At 43.8% G+C, this 25,078-nt stretch overlaps 2 protein-coding genes across 3 annotated transcripts in view; one reads left to right on the top strand and one right to left on the bottom strand.

The window, feature by feature from the left end:
* Positions 1–18,756, top strand: part of TOR3A (torsin family 3 member A) — a 56,173-nt gene extending 37,417 nt beyond the window's left edge. Inside the window, exon 6 of the mRNA XM_056531829.1 lies at positions 18,634–18,756. Coding sequence (XP_056387804.1) covers positions 18,634–18,747 — 114 coding nt within the window. The 3' untranslated portion in view covers positions 18,748–18,756. The remainder of the gene's footprint in view (positions 1–18,633) is intronic.
* Positions 2,421–25,078, bottom strand: part of ABL2 (ABL proto-oncogene 2, non-receptor tyrosine kinase) — a 75,567-nt gene continuing 52,909 nt past the window's right edge. The window contains exons 2-11 of one of the 2 annotated variants that reach the window (XM_056531827.1): positions 18,701–18,871; positions 18,287–18,582; positions 17,922–18,194; positions 14,899–14,983; positions 14,625–14,802; positions 14,318–14,502; positions 11,484–11,636; positions 10,158–10,247; positions 8,172–8,339; positions 2,421–5,416 (exon numbers count right to left, since the gene is read on the bottom strand). In XM_056531827.1, coding sequence (XP_056387802.1) covers positions 3,912–5,416; positions 8,172–8,339; positions 10,158–10,247; positions 11,484–11,636; positions 14,318–14,502; positions 14,625–14,802; positions 14,899–14,983; positions 17,922–18,194; positions 18,287–18,582; positions 18,701–18,871 — 3,104 coding nt within the window. In that variant the 3' untranslated portion in view covers positions 2,421–3,911. Of the gene's footprint in view, positions 5,417–8,171; positions 8,340–10,157; positions 10,248–11,483; positions 11,637–14,317; positions 14,503–14,624; positions 14,803–14,898; positions 14,984–17,921; positions 18,210–18,286; positions 18,583–18,700; positions 18,872–25,078 lie in introns of both variants that reach the window. The other variant, XM_056531826.1, reaches the window with a different exon arrangement.

Below are 25,078 nucleotides of genomic sequence, written 5' to 3' on the forward strand. Positions count from 1 at the left end.
CTTGAGAAAAGAACCCCCCCCCAACCCCAAAAAGCAGTTTATGAGATTAGAAACAGTTTTAGGGTGTGTGTGTGTGTGTGTGTGTTGGCAGCTCCACACTGTGTGCGTGTATCTTGGCAGTTCCACTCCACACAAGTCATTGCAGCAGCCTTAGGGTCTATTCACATGGCAGAATTTCTGCTGGTCGGAATTCTGCCTCAAATTAAAGCCCAAAGACTTCTATGGGATTCCGCACTCCCATTCAACTTCTGAATTTCCGCTTGCGGAAATTCAGAAGTGTGAATGGGAGTGCGGAATCCCATAGAAGTCTATGGGCTTTAATTTGAGGCAGAATGCCACAAGCGTAAACTCTGCCGTGTGAACAGACCCTTATGCTAGGTTCACTCTACGGAATTTCCGCCTGCAATTCCATTTTGAAATTGCCGGCAGAAATTCTGCTTGCTAAAATGTATATAGTGTAGTGAATGGGTTTCCGTTCACATATTCACACTTCGGAATTTGTGAATGGAAAATCTGCTTGGAAATTTCCGCCTGAAGAATGGCGTTGCTCATTCTTCAGGCGGAAATACTCGCAGAACACATTCCAGTCTATTGGAGACTGCAGTGTCCGCACGGTCCTAGTGCCGACTGATTCAGTCGGCGCTGGCCGCACTCGGAATCTCTCAAGAAATTTTCTTCCAGGAGATTCCGCAGTGTGAACCTAGCCTTATAGTGCAGAATTGGACTGGATAGCAGTTACTGGCTCAAGTGTCTGGTTTTGCAGGGACATATGGCAGCAGACCTTCATGATATGCACAAATTCAGCTATGTGCAGAGATTACAGCACCGGTGTACACAAAGAGAAGGGAAGCGAGGTTGCCTCTGTGACCCAGTGAGGGGTGCAGATAAAGGAAGAACAGCAGACCACTATTCGTACATGCAGCAAAGATCAAGAATACTACATTCAGGCGGCTAAAAAAACGTTACGTGCTGTGGTCACTGAGGTGGAAAGGTGCCAAGGCACTGATTATAGACAGATTTAAAGGAACACTAAACTTAGAAGACAAATTAGATATAAATACATACATATATATATCTCTATCAGCATTTCCTCCTTTAATCTTTCTTTTGATTGACATATAAACCATTGTGTCCCAGGAGATCATCCACGTCCTTTCTTCTCATCATTGCTGTTCTGTATCTGGCTGTAAGAAAAAAACTTACTGAAGCAGGAGCCTCCCCCCTCAGCAGAACAACCCAAAAAAATTGTTAAGCCCCGCACCCTAGCGCTTTACTACTCGAAAATGGAATAGATCTGCATATTAACCCATGTGCTCAAGCATTGTTTCAAGAACAGAAAGTCTTGCTCCGTGGGTTGTCATTCATTTCTAGGTTTAGTGTTCCTTTTTATTATACTCTATCATAAAAGGTGCATTCACTGTGCTAAATCCTGTAGGTACGATTTGTCCTGGCAGGAAAGGGGGAATGTGAATACATTGTACTATTTCAGATGACTTACAAGACTATCGCCATCCACTTATATCCACAATCATCTGAAGGTAACCCGTGCTGACATTTGTGTTTTACATTCATAGTATTAAACTTTCTTCTAGCCAGGAGCAAATCCATCTATAACATAAGGAAGAGACTTAAATAAGAGGCACCTGACGTAAACACCATTGATGCAATTAAAGGGGTTATCCAGGAACAAACTTTTTTTTTTTTATATATTTCAACTGGCTCCAGAAAGTTAAACAGATTTGTAAATTACTTCTATTAAAAAATCTTAATCCTTTCAGTACTCATGAGCTTCTGAAGTTAAGGTTGTTCTTTTCTGTCTAAGTCCTCTCTGATGACACCTGTCTCGGGAACCGCCCAGTTTAGAAGCAAATCCCCATAGCAAACCTCTTCTAAACTGGGCGGTTCCCGAGACACGTGTCATCAGAGAGAACTTAGACAGAAAAGAACAACCTTAACTTCAGAAGCTCATAAGTACTGAAAGGATTCAGATATTTTAATAGAAGTCATTTACAAATCTGTTTAACTTTCTGGAGCCAGTTGATATATAAAAAATTTTTTTTTCCTGGATAACCCCTTTAAAACCACAAACACATGCATAGTCCCCATGGTGGACGTCGGTTCAAAAAGTAATGCTGAATATTGCGGTAGTGCTAGAAAAATATAGGCATGGAAAAATAACAATAAAGAAAGGAGAGAAGTCCTGCAACTCACCACTATGGAATGAATTGGCGTAATAGGGCCGCCATGGATGGCCGGGATGATGCGGGAAGCTCAGAGGCTACAAACCGATAGGTTTCGTGCAGAGGCACTTCTTCCGGCCTCCGGCCGGAAGAAGTGCATCTGCACGAAGCCTACCGGTTTGTAGCCTCTGAGCTTCCGGCCTCATCCCGGTAATCCATGGCGGCCCTATTATGCCGATTCATTCCACAGTGGTGAGTTGCAGGACTTCTCTCCTTTTTTTTGTTGCAAATCCATCTATGCACCTCCTAGTCATGGGATTTCATTACGAGAACTGATTGTAGTGTTATACATTGTAGTCCATGTGCCAAAAGCACATCTATAGTGTCAAATGGAAAAACTGGATATTATACCAGACGTTTGCACAAAGTAAACACACCCTCTATATCTCTAACCAGCACTCAATGTCTTACTAATAGAAATGCGACATTCAGACTCCAGTTATGACGTATTCCAGTACTGCCCAGAAACAGCATTTCAGACCATTGCATTCATTAACTATGTGTATACAGACAGCATTAACTGTGATCACAAAACTCCCATATACATATTTTGCAGATAATGCTTTACAGAAAGAGAGGGCATACCCCAAGTGAGGTTACAATAGAACATTCTCTATACAAAATCTGGAAAAAAAAAAATACATCATAACTCAATGATCAAGTGGCTTCCATCAGGTTCATATAAAATGTGTTTCAAGTGTACACGGACACTTAAATGTCGACGGTGGCCAAAGCAGTCACATTGCGTTGTGGGTCAGAGAATGCATAGAAAAACATGCTATGATGTCACAGAAAATGGCAACTCAATACAAAAACAAACAAAACCACAATTTTTCTAAAATGTTAGATTTCATGACATATACTTACATGGTAGCAACATTTCTAGTGTTCCCTAGTGTTACATAAACTGGAGGCTGCAGATTTGCAGCTGAAATGAATGTTTATGGGAATGGCATCTACCGGTCAAATGGGAACTAGGAGACAAAGTGACAGCGTCATTGTTTTCCCAGCATAAATTATGGGTAATTGTGATCCGCCCAAAAATGGCTGCACTTCAGCATAAAGGCCATACAGACTCTCCACCAACCTGTCAGGTACCGGTCAGCACCTATATTATAAAAGATGTTAAAAAAAATAAAAAAAAACTCAAATTAAACAAGAGGCGTTTTCTGGGGCACTGCTTATTCCACAGATGACATGTAACCTTTCTTTACTACTTTCTATGGGGACTCTGGGCTTTATAGACCTCTCTGGTTGTAAGGAGCAGGAGGTGCCAAACCAAGCCATGCCATGGTCAACACACCATCTCATTCGGAGATAACCGGAAGCCCTTAGAGGGTATCCTAAGCTCCCTAAGTGTATTTTTGGACCCATGGAGAAAATAAAAACTCCAAATGGAGAAATTTACGTTAAACCTGAGATGTAAAAGGACAAAAAGCAAAGCAAACATGATAAAAATGAAAATAAAATGGTTTCTTAGTGTTAAAATGTGTTCTGCTGGATATTTTCCGGTCTTAAACCAGCATAGTTAATATTCTTCCTCTAGCAACACAGAGGCTAAACCCTTCCACGGTGTCCATCTGTCCCACACTTGTCAGTGCATCAGATTGGTGAGAGTTGTTCTATGGTGTTACAAGAAACAAATGCCTTCTGTACAAAGCTCCTCCCCAGCTACCTCTGCACCACATCGCTGATCTCCTGCACGCAGGACAGTAAGTTATTAAGTACAGGGTTTGGACCCTGGGAAGCAGAAGATGAACCTCCTGCCCCAGAACCTGCGGAAGACACCTGCAGCTCCTGCAAACTGACTTCTAAGCGACTGACAGCCTCGCGAAAGGCAAATTTGTTTCGTGTTTGGGGTATGGAGTCAACATATCCAGTGCAATAGTCCAGAAGCTGGTGTCCTGTGTCAACCAGCTGGCTGTTGGGTTGGGGAACTGTCAGAGCGCTGGACAGCATACCAGCACACTGCAAAAGAGCTTCTTTGCTTATTTTGTCTGCAGGAACTTTCTCTGCAGGTTGTTTGGACTTCCTTAACGCTCCCCTACCACCCCCTGCTGCCCCATTGGAAAGCTTTCCTACATGGGTAACAGGAGGTGGTGGCGGTAGCATGGGCCGGGAAGGCTTGGCTGCCCTTTCAGTGACGGGCTGTGTGGGTGTCTCTTCTGCAGGTGGTTGTTGCAGGAATCTTACATTTGGAGGAGGAGGGGGAGCACACTTAGGTTTCAGCCGTCGATGAGAAGGGCGGTCTTTCTCAGACCCAGCAGATGACACATGTTCCTGAAGCAATTTGAAGGTGTGACCTAAAGAATCCATGCCAACCAGCTGAGTATCTGTAGATGCATTTCTTGGGGATGGCGAAATGAGAACTGGCACTTTGTGGTTGTGAGCGGCAGCAGGGAATGACGAAGAGGCCCCTCCTACATGCTTGCTGGGAGAGGACCTCTCATCTGCACCCGTGCGCAGTCCACCATTTCGCTCACCACCTCCAGTCCGTGGAAGCATTTTAGGCTTTCCTCTATCTCTATTTGGCTGTGGGGGTGCTATATCTAATGCAGTCCTTGGAAGGTCCTGTTGGTTCTCATCTGGTTGTGAAGAGACTGAGGCAGCACGGTCCAGCTGGACCTTAGTCCGATGGCAGTTTCTGGGTAGTGTCATGGACATCCTGTCTAGCTCAGAAACAACAGGAGACATGGAAGATGTGGAATTTGACCTAGGGAAAGGTTTTGACTGGTCCTCAGTGCTTCCTGGTTTACCTGTTCGCAAACCAAATGTCTTTTTTATTAGACGGGGCGTGAAGAAGCCAGATATTCCAGTCCACCCCCCACTAACTCCCCCTTCTTCTGCAAAACCACGTTGAGATGAACCCCCATAGCATTTATGAGACCCTGGAGAAGCAGGAGTGTCAAGACCATCAAGTGCCTGGAAAGCAGCAAGTTCTCCAGTTAGCTCTGGCCTTTTGTGGGGCTGGTTCTCCATTTCACGGAAGGAGCTGCTGCGTTTGGGGGGCTGAGGGGCACTCTTTTTCTTCATGAAAGAGCTGAAGAATCCTCCCTTTCGGTCTCGTGTAAATGTTGTTTCTTTGGAGTCTCCTAATAAGCTGCTTGGAGATTTGTCCCTCTGTTTGCGTGGAAGAGCTGGGGAGCCACTTGCTACAGGAGATCCACGAAGAACTCCTAATAAGAGAAAAGGCAAGTAAAAACTAAAGATGTTGCTATATCACATGAAGTAAGGTCCAATAAATGGTCCTGCACACTCTTGTTATGAGCAGTAGAGATGAGCGAACTTACAGTAAATTCGATTCGTCACGAACTTCTCGGCTCGGCAGTTGATGACTTTTCCTGCGTAAATTAGTTCAGCTTCCGGTGCTCCGGGGGGCTGGAAAAGGTGGATACATTCCTAGGAAAGAGTCTCCTAGGACTGTATCTACCTTTTCCAGCCCACGGGTGCACCTGAAAGCTGAACTCATTTATGCAGAAAAAGTCATCAACTGCCAAGCTGAGAAGTTGGTGACGAATCGAATTTACTGTAAGTTCGCTCATCTCTAATGAGCAGTATTGGTGGGTCAATGCCCCATGTCAGCAAAGAAGTGATTCATGGCACTCCAAAGTAAAGTTAAATCCTCAACTTATTTACAACGTGAGGATACAATCACAAGTGATTCATGATCTATATACGTAATGGTTCTTGTGTTTCCTACTCAATAGACCAGTGTTTCCCCAACCAGGGGACCTCCAGCTGTTGCAAAACTACAATTCCCAGCATGCCCGGACAGCCTTTGGCTGTCCGGGCATGATGGGAGTTGTAGTTTTGCAACAGCTGGAGGCACCCTGGTTGGGAAACACTGCATTAGAGGTACACTAATAGTATGCTCAATTTAAAGGCCAAGCCTAACCATTAGCTGATCCCTGCAAATCAGTTTTTTTTCTCTATGGCTGGGTTCACACTATGTTTTTGCAATACAGTTCCAGTATCAGGTTTTTGATTAAAAAAATAAAATAAAAATTAAAAAAGATTCCTCAAAACCTGACTAAACTGTATCAAAACGTGTGTATGGTTGAAAACAGTATACGGTTTAAAAAATGATGTCCGGTTGCATCGTTTTTTTTAAGAAAACGTTTTTAACTTTTTTTTCCATTGCGAAAAAAAGTTTCACTTGTTTGATTGAAATTCCCCCCAAAAAAAGAAAACTGTGCAAAGTCAAAAATCATATGGTGAAAACCGGATGGAACCATATGCACATATGGTTCTGTACGGTTCCCATTGACTCCCATCCCATGTAAAAAAATAAATAAAAAAAAAATAAAAATTAAGTATACGTTTTCACCCGGACCAAAAAGCGTGGTAGGCTAGGGTTTTAAGAACGGGAAAAAAAACTGACAAAACCGTACAGAATGCAAACGGACACAACCTGATAAATGAATGAATGCTGCTCATTTATGTTTCAATGGGTGGGGTGGCTGATGTGTGGGAGGGAAGAAAATGGAATTGTGGGATTTGTAGTCAAAAAAAGAAAAGTCAAAAAGGAAATACTAGTTCACAAAAAGCTAGCCACAGTGTTATGGTAATCTCTTGACTTAGTAATTTAGCCCCAAGACAAGCGCAGATCCTTCCTAAGCATGTCCATTACTGTCTGCCAGGTACGTACTAAGATCACCTTATGGTGGATAATCCCTTTAAAAGGGCCTTTCAATGATGGCTTTTCCTCGGTTAGTTGTCTTCAGAGGAAGTTCGACACACAGCATCCCTGGTAATGAGCTGTTAGCTAGAACTGAAGTTCCTACAACAGACAATGAAATATCCCAGAAACAAACAGCTCTGTACATTTTGTAGTGGCCATGCTGGGTTACTGGAGCTGCAGTAACAGAGCAGGGCTCCTACATCATGGACTCCTACATATAAGCTGTCTGCTTCCAGCTCTATTCATTGTGTATGTGGACACCAGGGTTCTGACAAACCGCTGATTTACAGGCTTTCTGGGAGCTGGACCCTTACCAATCAGATATTGATGGCCTATACTAAGGATCGTCCGATTATCGGTATGGCCTATATTATCGGCCGATAATCACGATTTTGGGCATTATCGGTATCGGCAATTACCTTGCCGATAAGCCGATAATGCCCTGACCCCCGCACCCCCACCGTAGTGCTGGGCGGTATACCGGTATGGATTTTTGCCCATACCGCTATACCGGTTGGGCCCCTCCCCCACCCCCACCCTCCGAGTCAATAAAAAAAATTAAACTTACCCGTAATGGGGATGGTCCGGGCCATCCATCCTTCCTGTAGTGTCTGGCGGCATTCCGGGTGGAGGGTGAACTGGTCTGGGCTGTCCTTCTCCGGGGGTCATCTTCTCCACTCCGGGCAGGCTCCGGCCTAGTACACTGCATAGACGCCGCTACGCCGTGACGTCAGGTGCGTCGCTGCGCACGGGCGTCACTGCGCAGCGGTGTCTATGCTGCGTTACTAGGCCGGAGCCTGCCCGGAGTGGAGAAGAGGACCCCCGGAGAAGAAGTACAGCCCGGACCGGTTCACCCTCCACCCGGAATGCCGCCGGACACTACAGGAAGGAAGGATGGCCCAGACCACCCTGACAAGCAGGGGAAGAGAAGTGGGTGGTGGCGGCGGCCTATGGCACCGCAAAAGCCACTGCAGTGCATTGATTTAAAGCGCCCGCTTTAAATCAATGATCTGCAGCGGTGTCGCGTGGGGATAAATAGTCGATAACTTATACCGGAATATAGGTATAAGTTATACTGGACACTGCAGCGGTGTCGCGTGGGGATAAATAGCCGATAACTTATACCGGAATATCGGTATAAGTTATCGGCTATCGGCCCTAACCTCCACCGATTATCGGTATCGGCCCTACAAAAACGATATCGGTCGATCCCTACTAAGGATAGAATATATCCTCTTTATCTTTATTACCTGCCGTTGTGCTTGAAGTTGAGTTATCTGATGAATCTCCGGTGCCTTCAATGTTCTCCTTATTCTCTGCTTTCTTCTTCAGGGTTCGGGATTTAGAGGGTAACATAGGAAGACGATTCTGATAAGATGATGTGGAAGAAGCAGTGCGCCCCAGTTCTTCAGCAACCTCTGAAAGTGTAGAAACAAGTCAGACCAGGATCTGGAATAATTGTGCTGTTTTAGGGTACGTTCACATGGGCGGATTACCTGCAGAATTTCCGCAGCGTATTTGCTGCAGAAAATCCGCTGCAGATAATCTGCTACCATTGAATTCAATGGGTCCGAAGGAAAATCTGCAATACTGCCTCTATGGCGGATTTTCTGATGACCCATTGAAGTCAATGGTAGCAAAATCCACTGCGGATTTTCCACAGCAAATACGCTGCAGAAATTCTGCAGGTAATCCGCCCGTGTGAACATACCCTAAACCAGAACTTTTACTAGATTTGACAAGACATGGCTTTGTTGGACACTCTAGAGCAGTGTTTCCCAACCAGGGTTCCTCCAGCTGTTGCAAAACTACAACTCCCAGCATGCCTGGACAGCCTTCGGCTGTCCAGGCATGCTGGGAGTTGTAGTTTTGTAACAGCTGGAGGCACCCTGGTTGGGAAACACTGCTCTAGAGAGAGGGGGAACATGGCCTGATGGCCATCTGTCAATTGGTCGCCTTAGATGGGCATGGGAGGAACTGTTCATTTTCCCTACCTCTCTATTCTTTCCTTTCTCTTTTACTTTTCTTTCTTTTGTATGTCTTTTTCTTTGGACATGTATTTGACCTTTGCTGCCTACTTTGTGAGGCTGTTTGGTTATCCTTGCTCTTTATCTACTCATTTCATTTATAATATTGTACCGATTTATGACTCTACGACACGCTCGGTCTTCGTTGACCTGCCATTCCTTGTATGCAATTTTTGTGGGACTAATTTTATATTCCTACAGGGAACCTGTCATTAGATTTTACCCTATATTACCATTGCAAACAGGTTAAATAGGGGGTAAAATCGGCTTCCTCCCCATATCTGAGTCTTTAGGACTGACCGTGATCCTAGAGAAAAGACGCTGTTAAGTTGTCCCGTGCTGTATGTTAAATATGAGCAAGTAGTCCGCGTGGTGTTCTTCATCCCCAAGTAGTCAGTGCGCTCCCGGCTGTAATCACTTTGTTACCTCTGACATCACCGCTCTGCACCCAAACCTCGTGCAGGCCCAGAAGCAGCGCTATCTCTGTGAATAAACTCGTTTCTGGGCTCACTAGACTTCAGGGAGGAGAGAGGTAGTGTTGATGGTGCCCGACCCGTCAATCACGCCAGAGTGATTACAGCGACTACCACAGAATGAACAACGTCCTGGGGACTATGGGGCAGATTTAATCAAAACCTGTGTAAAGGAAGATTAGTATTGTTGCCCATAGAAACCAATCAGATCGCTTCTTTTATTTTTAAATCTGTCTCTGAAAAATGAAAGAAGCGATCTGATTGGTTGCTATGGGCAACTGCACCACTCTTCCTCTAAACAGGTTTTGAGAAATCTCTTCCTATATGCTCGTAATTTACATGCAGTATTTCCCAACCAGGGTGCCTCCAGGTGTTGCAAAACTACAACTCCCAGCATGCCCAGACAACCTTCGGCTGTCTGGGCATGCTAGGAGTTTTTAATTTCGCAACATCTGAAGGCACCCTGGTTTGAAAACACTGACATACAGCATGGGGCAACTTTAAGGGTACATGCACACGGGCAGATTTTTTTGCGGGTTTTCCGCGAAGTGTTAAGTAGCATGTTTCTTTTTTTGGCTCAATTTAGCAATTGGTTGGGTTCTCAACACCCTGTGGAATTTCAATTGACTGTAACACTAAGATCAGTGAGTGTCTGACCTCTGGAAACCCTGAACATAAAGTACCAATTTACTTTTGGTCATTTGCTTGTACAACAACGTTGTGAATATTAACTTACCCTCATTTATATTAGAATCATGAAACATTGTTTCAAAGGCTTGGTGCGTCTCAGCAAAAGAAGGTCTCTCGGCAGGATTCCACTGCCAGCCTGAGGGAGCAAACAGTGAGAAAATGGTTTACCAAAATAAATAATATAAATGTATGTATGTGTGTGTGTATGTATATATGTATATATATATTATATATATTATATATATATATATATATATATATATATATATATATATATACACACACACACACACATATATGATAGCAGTTTATTATAAACATATTTAAAAGGTGTCTCCCTACATAAGTTAAAAAAGAATATGAACCAGTGTACAGTGGTCCCTCAAGTTACAATATTAAATCGGTTCCAGGACGACCATTGTATGTTGAAACCATCGTATGTTCAGACCATAACACTATGGAAACCTTGTAATTGGTTCTAAAGCTCCAAAAAGGTTATCCAAAAATAGTAAAAAAGTGAGGATTAAAGAAAAATAAGTAGATGACTAATACAGATAAAACAAATCCTTACATATAAAAGCAAGAAAAAGCTGCTGGAAGCTGTAAATCACTGTCTATGTCAGCGTTTCCCAACCAGGGTGCCTCCAGCTGTTGCAAAACTACAACTCCCAGCATGCCCGGACAGCCGTTGGCTGTCCGGGCATGCTGGGAATTGTAGTTTTGCAACAGCTGGAGGTCCGCAGGTTGGAGACCAATGCTGGGAGTTGTAGTTTTGCAACAGCTGGAGGCACCCTGGTTGGGAAACAATGGTTTATGTAGAGGACAGGAGCTTCTTCAGGGTCCTATACAGTACACAGAGTGTCCCAAATGGAGCCGGCTTTACTTGGTGTCCAAAGGAGCAGCTAACCCTGGCACAGGTAAGGAGTAGTACAGAACTTGTAGTTCCTCCCTGTACTGTTGGGGGCGCTACCAGACAGCCAGTCAAGTGCATGCACTTCAGTAATAGAGGGGATTTACCAGTAAAATGCCTCATTCTGATTGGTCAGTTCCTCCAGTTGTGACACATTTCACAGATCTGGACTTTCTGTACATTGTATGTCGAGTCTGGTTTCAAGTTACAATGGTCCAGAAAAAAACATTGTATGTTGAAACTATTGTATGTTGGGGCCATTGAAAGTTGAGGGATCACTGTATTTCCTATTAACAAGATCTAAATCAGAATATTTCATATTATGCCCCTAATGAGTATGTACAGAACACATATGTATCATCTTAGTGGAAAGGATAGTTAAAAAGTTCATAAAAATCACACTCAACATCTGCTATCACTACAGTGGTAAAACAATACAAAGGAGAATACTACAGTACTTACATGCTCTCATTAGTTCATAGACCTTTGGGGGACAACCTTCTGGCTGCTCCATGCGATACCCTTTCTCTAGTAAGTCATACACCTGGGATAGGTCAATGCCAGGGTAGGGGGACATGCCATAGGTAGCAATCTCCCACAGTAGCACACCAAAAGCTGCACAAGAGATAAAACAGTTGTTGAGACAAAAAACACAAATGTTATGAAACTTAAAGGGCACCTCTAATGGTGGTCCTGGATGCAGGATATGTTTAAAACTCACAGCAACTTCTGAGCCAGACTTGCCCTGAAGACATATTTGCCAGGTGTCCCATGCAAGTCTATGGGACGTCCGGCAAGTCAGTCTCCAGATTGTGATACTCTCAGAGCAAGTTGGGCTAAGAAGTTGCCACAAATTTTAAACAGATAGCCTGCTGCCTTGACAATCATTAGGGCAGTGTTTTCCAACCAGGGTCCCTCCAGCGGTTGCAAAACTCCAACTCCCAGCATGCCCGGACAGCCAAAGGCATGCTGGGAATTGTAGTTTTGCAACAGCCGGAGGCACCCTGGTTGGGAAACACTGCATTAGAGATAGACTTTATTAGTATGCTCAATTTAAAGGTCAAGCCTAACCATTAGCTGATCCCTGCAAATCAGTTTTTTTTTTCTCTTAGGCTGGGTTCACACCATGTTTTTGCAGTACAGTTCCCGTATCAGGTTTTTGATTAAAACCTGATTCCTAAAAACCTGACTAAACTGTATCAAAACGTTAATCCGTATACCATTTAAAAAATGATGTCCGGCTGCATCCGTTTTTTAAAGAAAAAAACGGATACATTTTTTACTTTTCATTCCATTACGATTAAAGTTTCACTTGTTTGATTGAAATTCCAAAAGAAAAAAACTGTGCAAAGTCAAAAACCGGATGGTGAAAACCGGATGGAACCATACGTACATACGGTTCTGAACGGTTCCCATTGACTCCCATGTAAAAAAAACAAAAAACGATTCAATACGTTTTTCACCGGGACCAAAAACCGTGGTAGGCTTTGGGTACGGGAAAAAAAAAAACGACAAAACCGTACAGGATGCAAAACGGACACAACCGGATGCATCTTTTGACATACGGTTTTCAATGGAGAGTCAATGCATACGGTTTTCAATACGGTTCCGTACGGTTTTCAAATTGAAAACGTATATGGGAACTGTATTGGAAAAACATGGTGTGAATGCAGCCTAACCACTGGCCTACAAATTCCTGTCACTATGTAAAAGGATTAAATGGTGGTCATTCAAAAGTGTTGACCTTCAGCATCCAGTAGAGAAAATCTCCATTCTGGCTCACAGACTTTCTTGAGTGCCCCGTTACCTATGACATCGACAAGACCTAATAAAACATTATGGACAGGGGACATTATGGACATCAATAGACAACCTCACTGAGTTAAAGTGTTATTCTCATCTGATAAAGTGATGGCATATTGCTATATCACTTTTTACCCTATCCTGGGAATCAAGGGGATATAGTGCTGCATCCCCTTCAGTGTTCTTTCCTGTGCAGGAGGCTCCATAAAAAGTAAATCATAGAAGTGGATGCAGCACTAAATCAGCACCACAGCCCTTCCACTCTCTGACTGTTCGAGGGATCTGCTTCCGCATCTCTATATTCTGTAGGGATGTCCGATACCATTTTAAGACCGGGTACCGATACTTTTTCTGTCATGTGACAGGGTTTTTTTTTTTTTCCTTTATGGGAAAAAGGGGTATTTTTTTTTTTTTTTTTTAAAGAGTACCCATCATGAGCTAAACTTTCCCTAATCCCCCCCCCCATATGTCCCTGACTCTTACTGACACTATCCCTGTGTTTCTTTTCATTCAAAACCCCGTCTTTCTACCTGATTTATTTTCTTCTTGGCTGCCCATTCAGCTGTCCTAGTGTGAGAGAGGAAAGGGGGTGTGGCCCAGCATAGAGGCTGTGAGCACAGCAGCTGGCAGCTCTGAATCTTCTCCTCTCTCTTTACAACTGCATGTGCAGAGAGAAGAAAGATCGGAGCTCAGATAGTAAAATGAATCAGGGCATGCAGTAAAGCAGAGTCAGGAGTATGCCCGGCTGTGCTATGAGCACAGTGCTGGCTCCTGCCTGTCTGATTGACAGGCAAGTAGCAGCGCTGAGCTTGTCTGTGTCCCGGCTGCAGTCTGAGATTTAGGACTCCAGCATGAGTCTAAAATCTATAAAAAGGGCTTGTGGCCAGGTCTGGTAGGCAGACCCCCTAGTGGTCATTTTTTCAAAGTGAAGTAAATAGAAAGAAGCATATTTTTAATAACATGCAATTGGAAAGTTATTCTGCATACATTAATCTATAATATTTCAAAAGTTTTTCTTTGATGAAAGGTACCCTTTAAGTTTTTATTAGAGGAAGGGCTTTTTTATATATATAAAAAAAAGATTTTATTTTATTTAACAGGAGGGGGGATTCAAACTTTTATTAGGGAAGGGGTTAATTCACATTTATTATTATTTATTTCATTTTTTCCCCACTTTTTTAGTCCCCACAGGAGACTATTACATGCAATCTATAGATTGCATACACTGATCAATGATATGCCATAGCATAGCATTGATCAGTGTTATCGGAGCGCCTTTTCTACTGCCTGCCATGGATGGCTGCATTAAAGGAGCAACAATTGGACAGCACGGAGCACAGTAAGGGACCTTATCTTTGGTATTTTGCACCCATATAGCCAAAAGGTAAACATTCCCGTTAAAATACATTTACATATATACATTGCATTTTATTATCAAATATTTGACACCCAAATATACAGTTGTAGAAGAAACAATTAAGATAAGTCTTTACCCCAGACATCTGATTTAATGGAGAAAGTGTTGTATGCCAGGCTTTCAGGAGCAGTCCATTTTATTGGGAATTTGGCACCAGCATGAGCTGTGTATGTGTCTCCAGTCATAAGGCGAGATAGACCAAAATCAGCCACCTTCACCACATGATTATCACCAACCAAGCAGTTCCTTGCAGCAAGATCCCTACATAGAAGGGAAAGCATATTACAGTCAGAAGAAAATAGCCAAGGGCGCCATATGGTTGCTCCAACCAGTGATACACACAGCTCTCCGAGTAGCACATACAGAAGCCTAATGCAGCTTACCTGTGGATGAAGTTTTTCCTCTCCAGATACTCCATGGCAGAGGAGATCTGTGTGGCCATATATAGCAGGACAACTGCAGTCACTTCCTCCCGGTTACATTCCCGGAGATAGTCTAGCAAGTTCCCAAAGTGCATGTATTCTGTTACAATATAAAACGGGGGCTCCAGTGTGCAGACACCTGACAGGACATCATAGGACATGATGTTAGGGGGTGCATCTTATGTATAGATACAGATTATACATCACGTCAAATCCAGTCTTTTCCTGTAATTACCTAAGAGTTGCACAAGGTTGGGATGTTTGATCTCTTTCATGACTGCTGCCTCCTTCAGAAACTCTTCTACTTCCATAGTGTCTTCCTGTAAGATATAAACATTGCAGGAATGACAAGAGGCTTTACGAAAAACAACCTTTAGAGCAGTGGTCTCAAACTGGGGGCCCCTCCAGATGTCGCATAACTTCAACTCCCAGCATGCCCGGACAGCCGTTGGCTGTCCGGGCATGCTGGGAGTTGAAGTTTTGCGACATCTGGAGGGCCACAGTTTGAGACCACTGCTTTAGAGCCACATTGGTTGAACCCGACAATTTTGGTGGGACTGGTCGACCACCATTGCGTATGGAGGTGTGCGTCAACAGATCAGGGAAGGCAAAATGTCCACATATTAGATTTTTTGTCCTTACAGGAGATAAGCTGCAGTCAGAACTAGGGATCGACCGATTATCGGTATGGCCGATAATCACGATTTTGGGCATTATCGGTATCGGCAATGCCCCCCGCACCGCCCCCACCGCACCGCGTCCGCACCCCCCCGACCCGCCACACCGCGATCGCCCAACCCCCCCCCCCCACCCACCCACCTTAGTGCTGGCCGGTATACCGGTATGGACCGGACCGGGCTGTCCTTCTCCGGGGGTCATCTTCTCCACTCCGGGCAGGCTCCGGCCTAGTACGCTGCATAGACGCCGCTACGCCGTGACGTCAGGTGCTTCACTGCGCAGCGGCGTCTATGCTGCGTTACTAGGTCGGAGCCTGCCCGGAGTGGAGAAGATGACCCCCGGAGAAGAAGGACAGCCCGGTCCGGTTCACGCTCCACCTGGAATGCCGCCGGACACTACAGGAAGGAAGGATGGCCCGGACCACCCTGACAGGTAGGGGGAGAGAAGCGGGTGGCGGCGGCGGCCTATGGCACCCCAAAAGCCACTGCAGTGCATTGATTTAAAGCGCCCGCTTTAAATCAATGATCTGCAGCGATGTCGCGGGGGGATAAATAGCCGATAACTTATACCGGAATATCGGTATAAGTTATCGGCCCTAACCTCCACCGATTATCGGTATCGGCCCTAAAAAAAACGATATCGGTCGATCCCTAGCCAGAACCATTAAAACACACGCACACTTGGCTAAAGTGAGCATGCATGTGTATTGAGGGCGGTGGGAGAAACAATTATTGGCTAAACAAGTGGTCAATGTAAACTCAGCCTAAGGCTCCTTTCACACTATGAGCATTCATCCATTATTAAACATCTGTTTGCTGTGTAAAGACGGATGTATGATAACGGATGACATAACAGGTGCCAACGGATGAATAATGTCTTTCAAAATAACGAGCATGTTCACCCATTACAACATTCCTCATGTAAGGCCATTTTAACACCTCTGCCTACAGACTCCCACAGCCTGGACTACTACTACTCCCATCATGGAACAGACTTGTTTCCATGATGGGAGTAGTAGTTCCCCGGCTGCGGGAGTCTACCTGTGGCTTGGGAGGCAACAGTAGAGTTTGTACTACAACCCCCATCATGGAACAGACTCTGCTCCATGATGGGGGGGGGGTTGTAGTACAGGGGCCGAGGGATTGATCGCACCGGGTCTCACTTCTGAGACCCAAAGCGATTAGAAGTTATTAAACAGGGGATCGGGCGGCATGCTGCGCTCCCCTGGATGTACGATGTATTTACTTTCCCCGACGGGAGCCCTGAATGGCCGGTAATAAGGAGCCATTCAGGCCTCCCGGCGGGGTTTTCAAATTGAAGCGCTGCAGTGGGGGAAGATATATAGAATTGCTGGGGGGGGGTTATATATCTGGCCCCCAGTGCCGCTATATATCTTGCCCCCGCAGCCAATATATATATATATAATGTTCCCCCCGAAGCGCTATCATAAGCCCCTGGTAGCACTATGAATGAAAAGTAGTATTCTACAGCAGGGCATCTGGCTGGCACGATGTGCTGCTGTTCGAATACTTGTCATTCATAGCGCTGCAAAGGCATTTGATAGAAGCGCTGTGGGGGCCAGACATATGGATATATGTCTGACCCCTGCAGCACATCTATATACAGAGATGCCGCTGCAGCGCTATAAATGACAAGTATTCTTTCAGCAGCACATCACGCCGGCCAGATGCGCTGCTGTACAATACTTTTCATTCATAGCGCTGCTGTGGGCTTATGATAGCGCTGCGGGGGGGGGGGGGGGGGGGAACATATATAACTGCGCTGCGGAGGGGAACATATATAAATATGCTGCAGGGGGGACATATATAAATGCACTGCGGGGATCAAGATATGTAGTAGCGCTGTGGGGGCCAGATATATACCCCCCCCCCAGCGATTCTATATATCTTTCCCCACCACAGCGCTTCAATTTGGTTGGCTCCTCCGTACCAGCCATTCAGGGCTCCTGGTGGGAAATTTAAAAATGAAAGTAAATACATTGTACATCACAGGGGAGCGCAGCGTGCCACCTGCTCCTGTTTAATAACTTCTAATCGCATCGGGTCTCAGAAGTGAGACCCAGTGCGATCAATCCCTCAGCCCCTGTACTACAACCACCATCATGGAACAGTCTGTTCCATGATTGTGGCTGTAGTACAAACACTAATGTTGCCTGGGACATGGGAGTAGTAGTAGTCCCTCAGCACTGCAGGAGTCTGCTGATGTCACCTCTTCTGAGCATGCTCAGAAGTAATAACGGATATTATAAACCAGGTGCAAACGGATGACATAAAGGCTCATCCGTTTGCCATAGACTTCAAATGGTAAAAATAACGGCCGTTAATTTACCAGTTTCTTGTGACGGAAGAAAAATCAGTGCATGTGCCGTTTTTTCTTCCGTCACAACTAACGTCCGTTATTCATGACGGTCTATAACGGGTCATAACGGATAATCAAAAAATCCCATGGACTTGAATGGGATTTTGTAATAAACGTTTATAACGGATCTTTTAACGAATTTTATAGTGTGAAAGGGGCCTAATAGTTAAGCTTTTTTTTTAAAGCTACAGTTACCCTTACCTTTAGTGTTTTTACAGCTACTGTGAGGCTATATTTTTTCCAGACTCCGACATAAACCTCTCCATATTGCCCCCCTCCCAGCTTGTGCTTCATGGTGATGTCTGTGCGTTCCATCTCCCACTTATCGTGAATGGGGGACACTCCATAAACTGTGGGTTTGTTGCACTTAGGTGCAGGGTAGTGTAAAATAGTAACAAGGCCGTCTGCCACGGTAGAGTGATGGTGGACCAGTTCAGCCAGTGTGTTGAAACGGCTCTCCGCTGTGACGTAGACCTGGAAGACAAAAGGCTGATCGTCAATGTGCCCAAACATACAAGGACTTGCACACATTAAACCCTGTGAATAAATAACCATGCCGGCCTCACCTTGCCATCAGAGGCAGTGTTTATGCGGTAGTGGTAGACTCGACCCTCGTAACGCAGGGAAATTGAGAGCTGACCTGGGCTGCTCTCGCTCTCTCGCACCAGAAAGCTGCCATTAATAAGACTGCTAAGAAGATATTCTGCTGCACTCCTAGACACAGGGCCATGGTACCAGGAGTGTTTCTCCAGGCTGTTGACAGGGGTGATGTAATTGCTGGGCACCCAGCCCTGGCCGTTCTTAGACAGCACCTCACACCATTCTCCATTCTGGTTATAGCACAACACCCGTAGCTTCTCTCCTGCGATTATAAATAAAAAAATAACTATAATAATATTTTTTGTTGTTTTAGAGGCAATCTTTGAACCCCATTGCCTGTATACTGGTCTGGACGAATGCAAAAGGACAAAGAATCAAACCTTTGGTGATGCTCAGGGTGTTGTCTCCACTGGCCACAAAATCATAGAGAGCAAGGAAGAGATTGGGGTCGCTCTCTGTGGCTCCCAGCAAGTTCTCCTTGGAGCTCCAGCGGATGGCGTCATTGAGTGCTTGAGGTTCAGAGTCGCTGCCATAAGGACGGTGCAATGCTTCTAGAAAGAGGAAAGAGAAGCTGAAGATCTCAAGATAAGATCGGCTGTCATTCACCTTAGTATCTCAATGCATAGTGGTATTACTCAAACCACAATAAGGAGCAGCACTAAGTCAACAGAACACTCCTAGTCACTCAAGAATGTGGAAAGTGCCTAATGCAAATGTCCAATCAATACAAGATAAGAGATCAGGTTTATATTAAGTTAACTCTAGAAAGAGAAAAATAAATCTATTTTCAAGACATTCTGCAAGTCTTGTAATCTATTCCCAACATCAGCAGAAAGAGGAAGGTTGTCTCCTAGTCACTGACCAAGCCGTCAATCAGTCCCCTTCCCTTTTACTATAGACTAGTTCTTTCATTTACATTATACATTACAATAAGAAAAAAAAAAAATGGAAGTGAAAAGTGTGGGCTATGACACTAAAAATGTCTGGGAATGGTGCTACAAGTTGGTGGTTGTACCCTCTGTGACCCAACCCCTATATGTTTTTTTATACTAGAAGAAACCAATGTCCAGCGTTGCTCCCGTAAAAGAATGCTTCTTTATTGGCTTATAACATGAAAACCACAGGTATACAGAGACCAGGTAGACACCAGTGACGCGTTTCAGCCCTTCAAAGTATGACTGACTAAGGCCCTATGAAGGGCTGAAATGCATCACCTGTGTCTACCTGGTCTCTGTATACCTGTGGTTTTCATGTTATAAGCCAATAAAGAAGCATACTTTTACAGGAGCAACGCTGGGACATTGGTTTCTTCTTTCATATTTGCAAAGTGGTACGGTCCGCTGCAGGACACGGATGAGAGCTGAATACCTTGCACAGCTTGTATGTTTTTTTTATACTGGACTAAATATATAGACAATATTAATAAGGAAGCCGGCCCTGCATAGGAAGGACAAAAATGATAAAATATTTAAGTCGCATCTTTAAAAGGGATACATCGATGGAAAAAAAAAAATAATAATTTACATCGGCGTGACAGAAAGTTATACAGACTTGTAATTACTTCTATTTAAAAATCTTTAACCTTCCAGTACTTATCAGCTGCTGTATACTACAGAGGAAGTTCTTTTCTTTTTGAATTTCCTTTCTTTCTGACCACAGTGCTCTCTCACAGTATCATTGCCCCATAACCTCTGAGGAAGTCACACTTAGTGACAAAACATGTTAGGGGGGGGGGGGGGGGGGGCCTTGTGAAAGTGTTTTAGGTTCAGCACAAACACCCATACCTAGGTATATACTGCAGATATGCCATGGGAAAGGAAATTATAAAGTATGGCTTATGAAGCAACTAATACTGACAATAGATTGGCTGTCCGGGCATGCAGAGAATTGTAGTTTTGCAACAGCTGGAGCCATTCTAGTTCAGGTGATCCTTGCTCTGTATGGCACAATTATCATTACAGCCAAATATTAAAGGGGTACTCCACTGAAAAACTTTTTTTTTTTTTTTTAAATCAACTGGTGCCAGAAAGTTAAACATATTTGTAAATTACTTCTATTAAAAAATCTTTACCCGCCCAGTAATTATCAGCTGCTGTATGCTCCACAGGAAGTTCTTTTCTTTTTGAATTTCCTTTCTGTCTGACCACAGTGCTCTCTGCTGACACCTCTGTTCATTTTAGGAACTGTCCAGTTCCTGACATGGACAGAGGTATCAGCAGAGAGCACTGTAGTCAGACAGAAAGGAAATTCAAAAAGAAAAGAACTTCCTGTGGAGCATATTTGTAAATTACTTCTATTAAAAAATCTTAATTCTTCCTGTACTTATTAGCTGCTGAATACTACAGAGGAAATTCTTTTTGGAATGCTCTCTGATGACATCACAACCACAGTTCTCTCTGCTGACGTTATTATAATAATAATAACGCTTTATTTATTGTTGTCCTTAGTGGGATTTGAACCCAAGTCCCCAGCACTGCAAGGCAGCAGTGCTAACCACTGAGCCACCATGCTGCCTTAGCATACATCTGCTAAAATGGACAGAGATGTCAGCAGAGAGCACTGTGCTCGTGATGTCATTAGTGTTCCAAAAAGAAAGGAATTTCCACTGTAGCATTCAGCAGCTAATAAGTACTGGAAGGATTAAGATTTTTTACTAGAAGTAATTTACAAATATGTTTAACTTTCTGCCACCAGATGATTTAAAAGAAAAAAGGTTTTCACCGGAGTACCCCTTTAAGATTTGTAAATAGAAGTCATTTATAAATCTGTTTAACTTTCTGGCACCAAAACGTTTTTCAGTGGAGTACCCCTTTAATATTAGGCTGTAAATGATAATTGTGCCATACAGAGCCAGGATCACCTGAACTAGAGTGGCTCCAGCTGTTGCAAAATTGCCGTTGGCTTTCTGGGCATGCTGGGAGTTGTAGTTTTGCAACAGCTGGAGGCACCCTGATTGGTAAACGCTGCCCTGTAGCTTGCAGCTAAACAATGGAATAAATCAGGTTACCAAACATACAATATGGGTCACATCCTAGACATGGCCGATGCCTCTAGGACACAGAAGCATTTAGACAGGCCACAAATCAGACGTTTGGGATCAGAGCTGTGTTAAGTAGAGGATATTATTGTAATGTTTATTTGCATTTCATAATTTTTAGTCTTTCATTAACCAGAAGGCATAAAAAGAACAAAAGCCATCTTCAATGACATATTGCCTGTAAAACATGAAAGCTTTAGGCTCCCAATCCAGTGTTTGATCTATCAGACCATGTTCTTTGAAGACCGGTCACTTTCATCCATATAGGTATAGCTCTGACCTAATTGTTGCCCCCAGAGGGCGTTCTAGGTGGGGTGACCCCAGGCCATGTGTGGTCTCCAGCCCCTTGTGACTTTATAGGTCTGTAATTCGGGGAATTCCCTAATGCAAACCCAAGTCCAGCAGTCTGGATGCTAAAAAGGGGGCAGCAATGTTTTTGTGAGTAGAGCCAGACGTAGGAGAAGCCTGGAGTCAGACACCATGGTAAAAATAAATGTCATCGAAAGACAGAAAACAAGAGCGCAGGTTTCCAGGCTCCTCCGCTGACCACCAGACAGCGGCTATGTCCAGCATGACATCACCCGCATCATGTGCCCGGTATAGACGGGACGCGTGTCATCGCCTAAAATACCCAGGACCTACACCATTTCACCCAGCCAGACCATTCCATGAATACAGGCATCGTTTATGGGCATTCTGGACAACTAAAATAGTTTACACCGACTCAATACATGGGACATGGCGGATCTGTTACAGGAGGGCAAAGCTGCATATAACCATGGCACGCACTCATAGGACACTGGAGACAGTTTTTGGTATAAGTCCAGATCCAAATTTTTTTTTTTGTCAAACAAAAAAACAAAACACAAAAATAATGTAAATATATATTACTGCCATATTTAAATTAAAAAAAAAAAAAAATATATATATATATATATATATATATATATATATATATAAATATATATTACTGCCATATTTAAAAGATTTAAATATATATATATATATACACACACACACACTGCAAGATACTGCAACTACCGATGATTATATATATATATATATATATATATATATATAGTAAAATAAAAATAGAGAACTAATAAAACTAAGAAAATGTAACTGAGTTGTCCTGGAATATACAATCACATTTAGCTTAGGTAATTCTTACAGGTCTGATTCTAACCTAGTGTTTTTCAACCAGGGTGCCTCCAGCTGTTGCCTAACCCCCGGCCTACCAATTCTGGTTTATTCTACCCCAGACCCAATCTGTTGGGGATTCCCATCTGGGTACTTATGGTGTAATCCACAGGATATGTCATAAATGTTTTATAGATGTGGGTCCCATCTTTGGAACATGCACCCATTTCACGTTCAGGCCCCCCCCCCCCCCACCCAGCCATTAGACGGGCTGTTTTAAAGCAGTTAACATAAATCCCATAGAGTTTATTGGAAGTTGCGTAAATGGTGCAGTACCACGAGCGACTGTTTCTGTAATTTAGGATTTACGGGAACAGCATAGCTTAGGGTTTCCTAACCAGGGTGCCTCCAGCTGTTGCAAAACTACAACATTCAGCATGCCCGGACAGCCTTTGGCTGTCCGGGCATGCTGGGAGTTGTAGTTTTGAAACAGCTGGAGGCACCCTGGTTGGGAAACACTGGCATAGCTTGTGTTGCTACCCCATTAATATCAGCGGGAGCAACGGCAGCCACAACTGTTATTTGTTTCTCCAATAGACCTGAATCTATTGGACACTTATGGCAAATCCTGCACATCGGTCAGTATACAGTGTACAGTGTACAGTTTCAGGGAAAATATATATTACTCAAAAAACTATAGGGAACACTTAAACAACACAATGTAACTCCAAGTCAATGACACTTCTGTGAAATCACACTGTCCACTCAGGAAGCAACACTGATTGACAATCAATTTCACATGATGTTGTGCAAATGGAACAGACAACAGGTGGAAATTATAGGCAATTAGCAAGACACCCCCAATAAAGGAGTGGTTCTGCAGGTGGTGACCACAGACCACTTCTCAGTTCCTATGCTTCCTGGCTGATGTTTTGGTCACCTTTGAATGCTGGCAGTGCTTTCAATCAAGTGGTAGCATGAGGCGGAGTCTACAACCCACACAAGTGGCTCAGGTAGTGCAGCTCATCCAGGATGGCACATCAATGCGAGCTTTGGCAAAAAGGTTTGCTGTGTCTGTCAGTGTAGTGTCCAGAGCATGGAGGCGCTACCAGGAGACAGGCCGGTACATCAGGAGACGTGGAGGAGGCCGTAGGAGGGCAACAACCCAGCAGCAGGACAGCTACCTCCGCCTATGTGCAAGGAGGAGTAGGAGAAGCACTGCCAGAGCCCTGCAAAATGACCTCCAGCAGGCCACAAATGTGCATGTGTCTAGTGCTGGGCGGTATGACGAAAAATGTGTATCCCGATATTTTTCAAACTTATGGCGGTTCCACGGTATTTGACGGTATTTTTTTCCCCCTCATTTCGCCCTAACCCCCCCTTGAATGAATTATCAGCCACAGTGCGCTGGGGAACTAATCATATATGACCCGAGGGCGCTGCTCTGCTTTTCCTCCCCACCCCACCGCAGCGTGCTATCCCCACATCGGGGGACTAATCGTGTTACCCACAGGCGCTGCTCTCATTCTCCTCTTGTGTGCCGCGGCGTTGGAAATGAATGAATTGTGAGCTGCGGCGTTGGAAATGTGAGCGGCGTGCGCAGGACTTCTGTTCGGAGAATGGAAGCTGTCACCTCCCCCGCAAGCGCCGAAAGACAGTGGGCCGCAGAACTTCTGATCAGAAGCTCTGTAATCTTATGATGATATTATTAATAATAATTATAATAATATTATGTTCTTGCTTTTAACATACTCAGTGTCTCTTCTATCAGTATTTCTGACAGCAAGAATAGAATAGTCTGTTGTCAGACATTCTAGGAATCTAGACAAATCCTTATTAGAGGTCTGTGAATCCAATCTGAATATTTTAGGATCTATTAGAAAATGGACCTGTCATGGCTCTGGGTCAAAATGTATTATACCAGTGTAAATAGAGCCTTATTTAGTCATTGGAAGAGTGTTGGGGGGGGGGGGGGGGGGTTTGGTAAATAAAAAATGTGAGATTTAGAACTGTCTAATTTGCCTATAGCAACCAATCATCACTCAGCTTTCATATCTTTAAGCTGCGGTGGAAAAAAAGCTGAGCTATGATTGGTTGTTACGGGAAAAATCAGACAATTTTGTTTTTTTGCATCTTTCTCTCTCCCCCATGGTCTGCATTACAATTTAGAGAGAGCTCCATATTGTCGGACATCACTTTCCACCTAGAAGACTATGTTGTGACCCAACGTGAAGGAAGACCTGCAATAAATATATATATATATATATATATATATATATATATATATATATATATATATATATAAGATGTTCTGTGTGTTTGTTAGCTCACAATACAGAGAAATGGTCTTCCTATTGCTATAATTGTTTTTTATTGGACAGACAGCAGTATATATATTTTTTAACCATTTTCAGACTTGGTGGGTGGGTTTTGGACTTTAGTTTCCATTGCGCTATTTCAAAGTTTTGAAATAGTGTCATTTTATGTTTGGTTTCAATATAATTTGCTTCATCACTTATAAAATATATAGATATATACACACACACACACATACACACACACTGCTCAAAAAATATAAAAG

The sequence above is a fragment of the Hyla sarda genome, chromosome 7, assembly GCF_029499605.1.
Source record: "Hyla sarda isolate aHylSar1 chromosome 7, aHylSar1.hap1, whole genome shotgun sequence".
Taxonomy (NCBI): Eukaryota; Metazoa; Chordata; class Amphibia; order Anura; family Hylidae; genus Hyla; species Hyla sarda.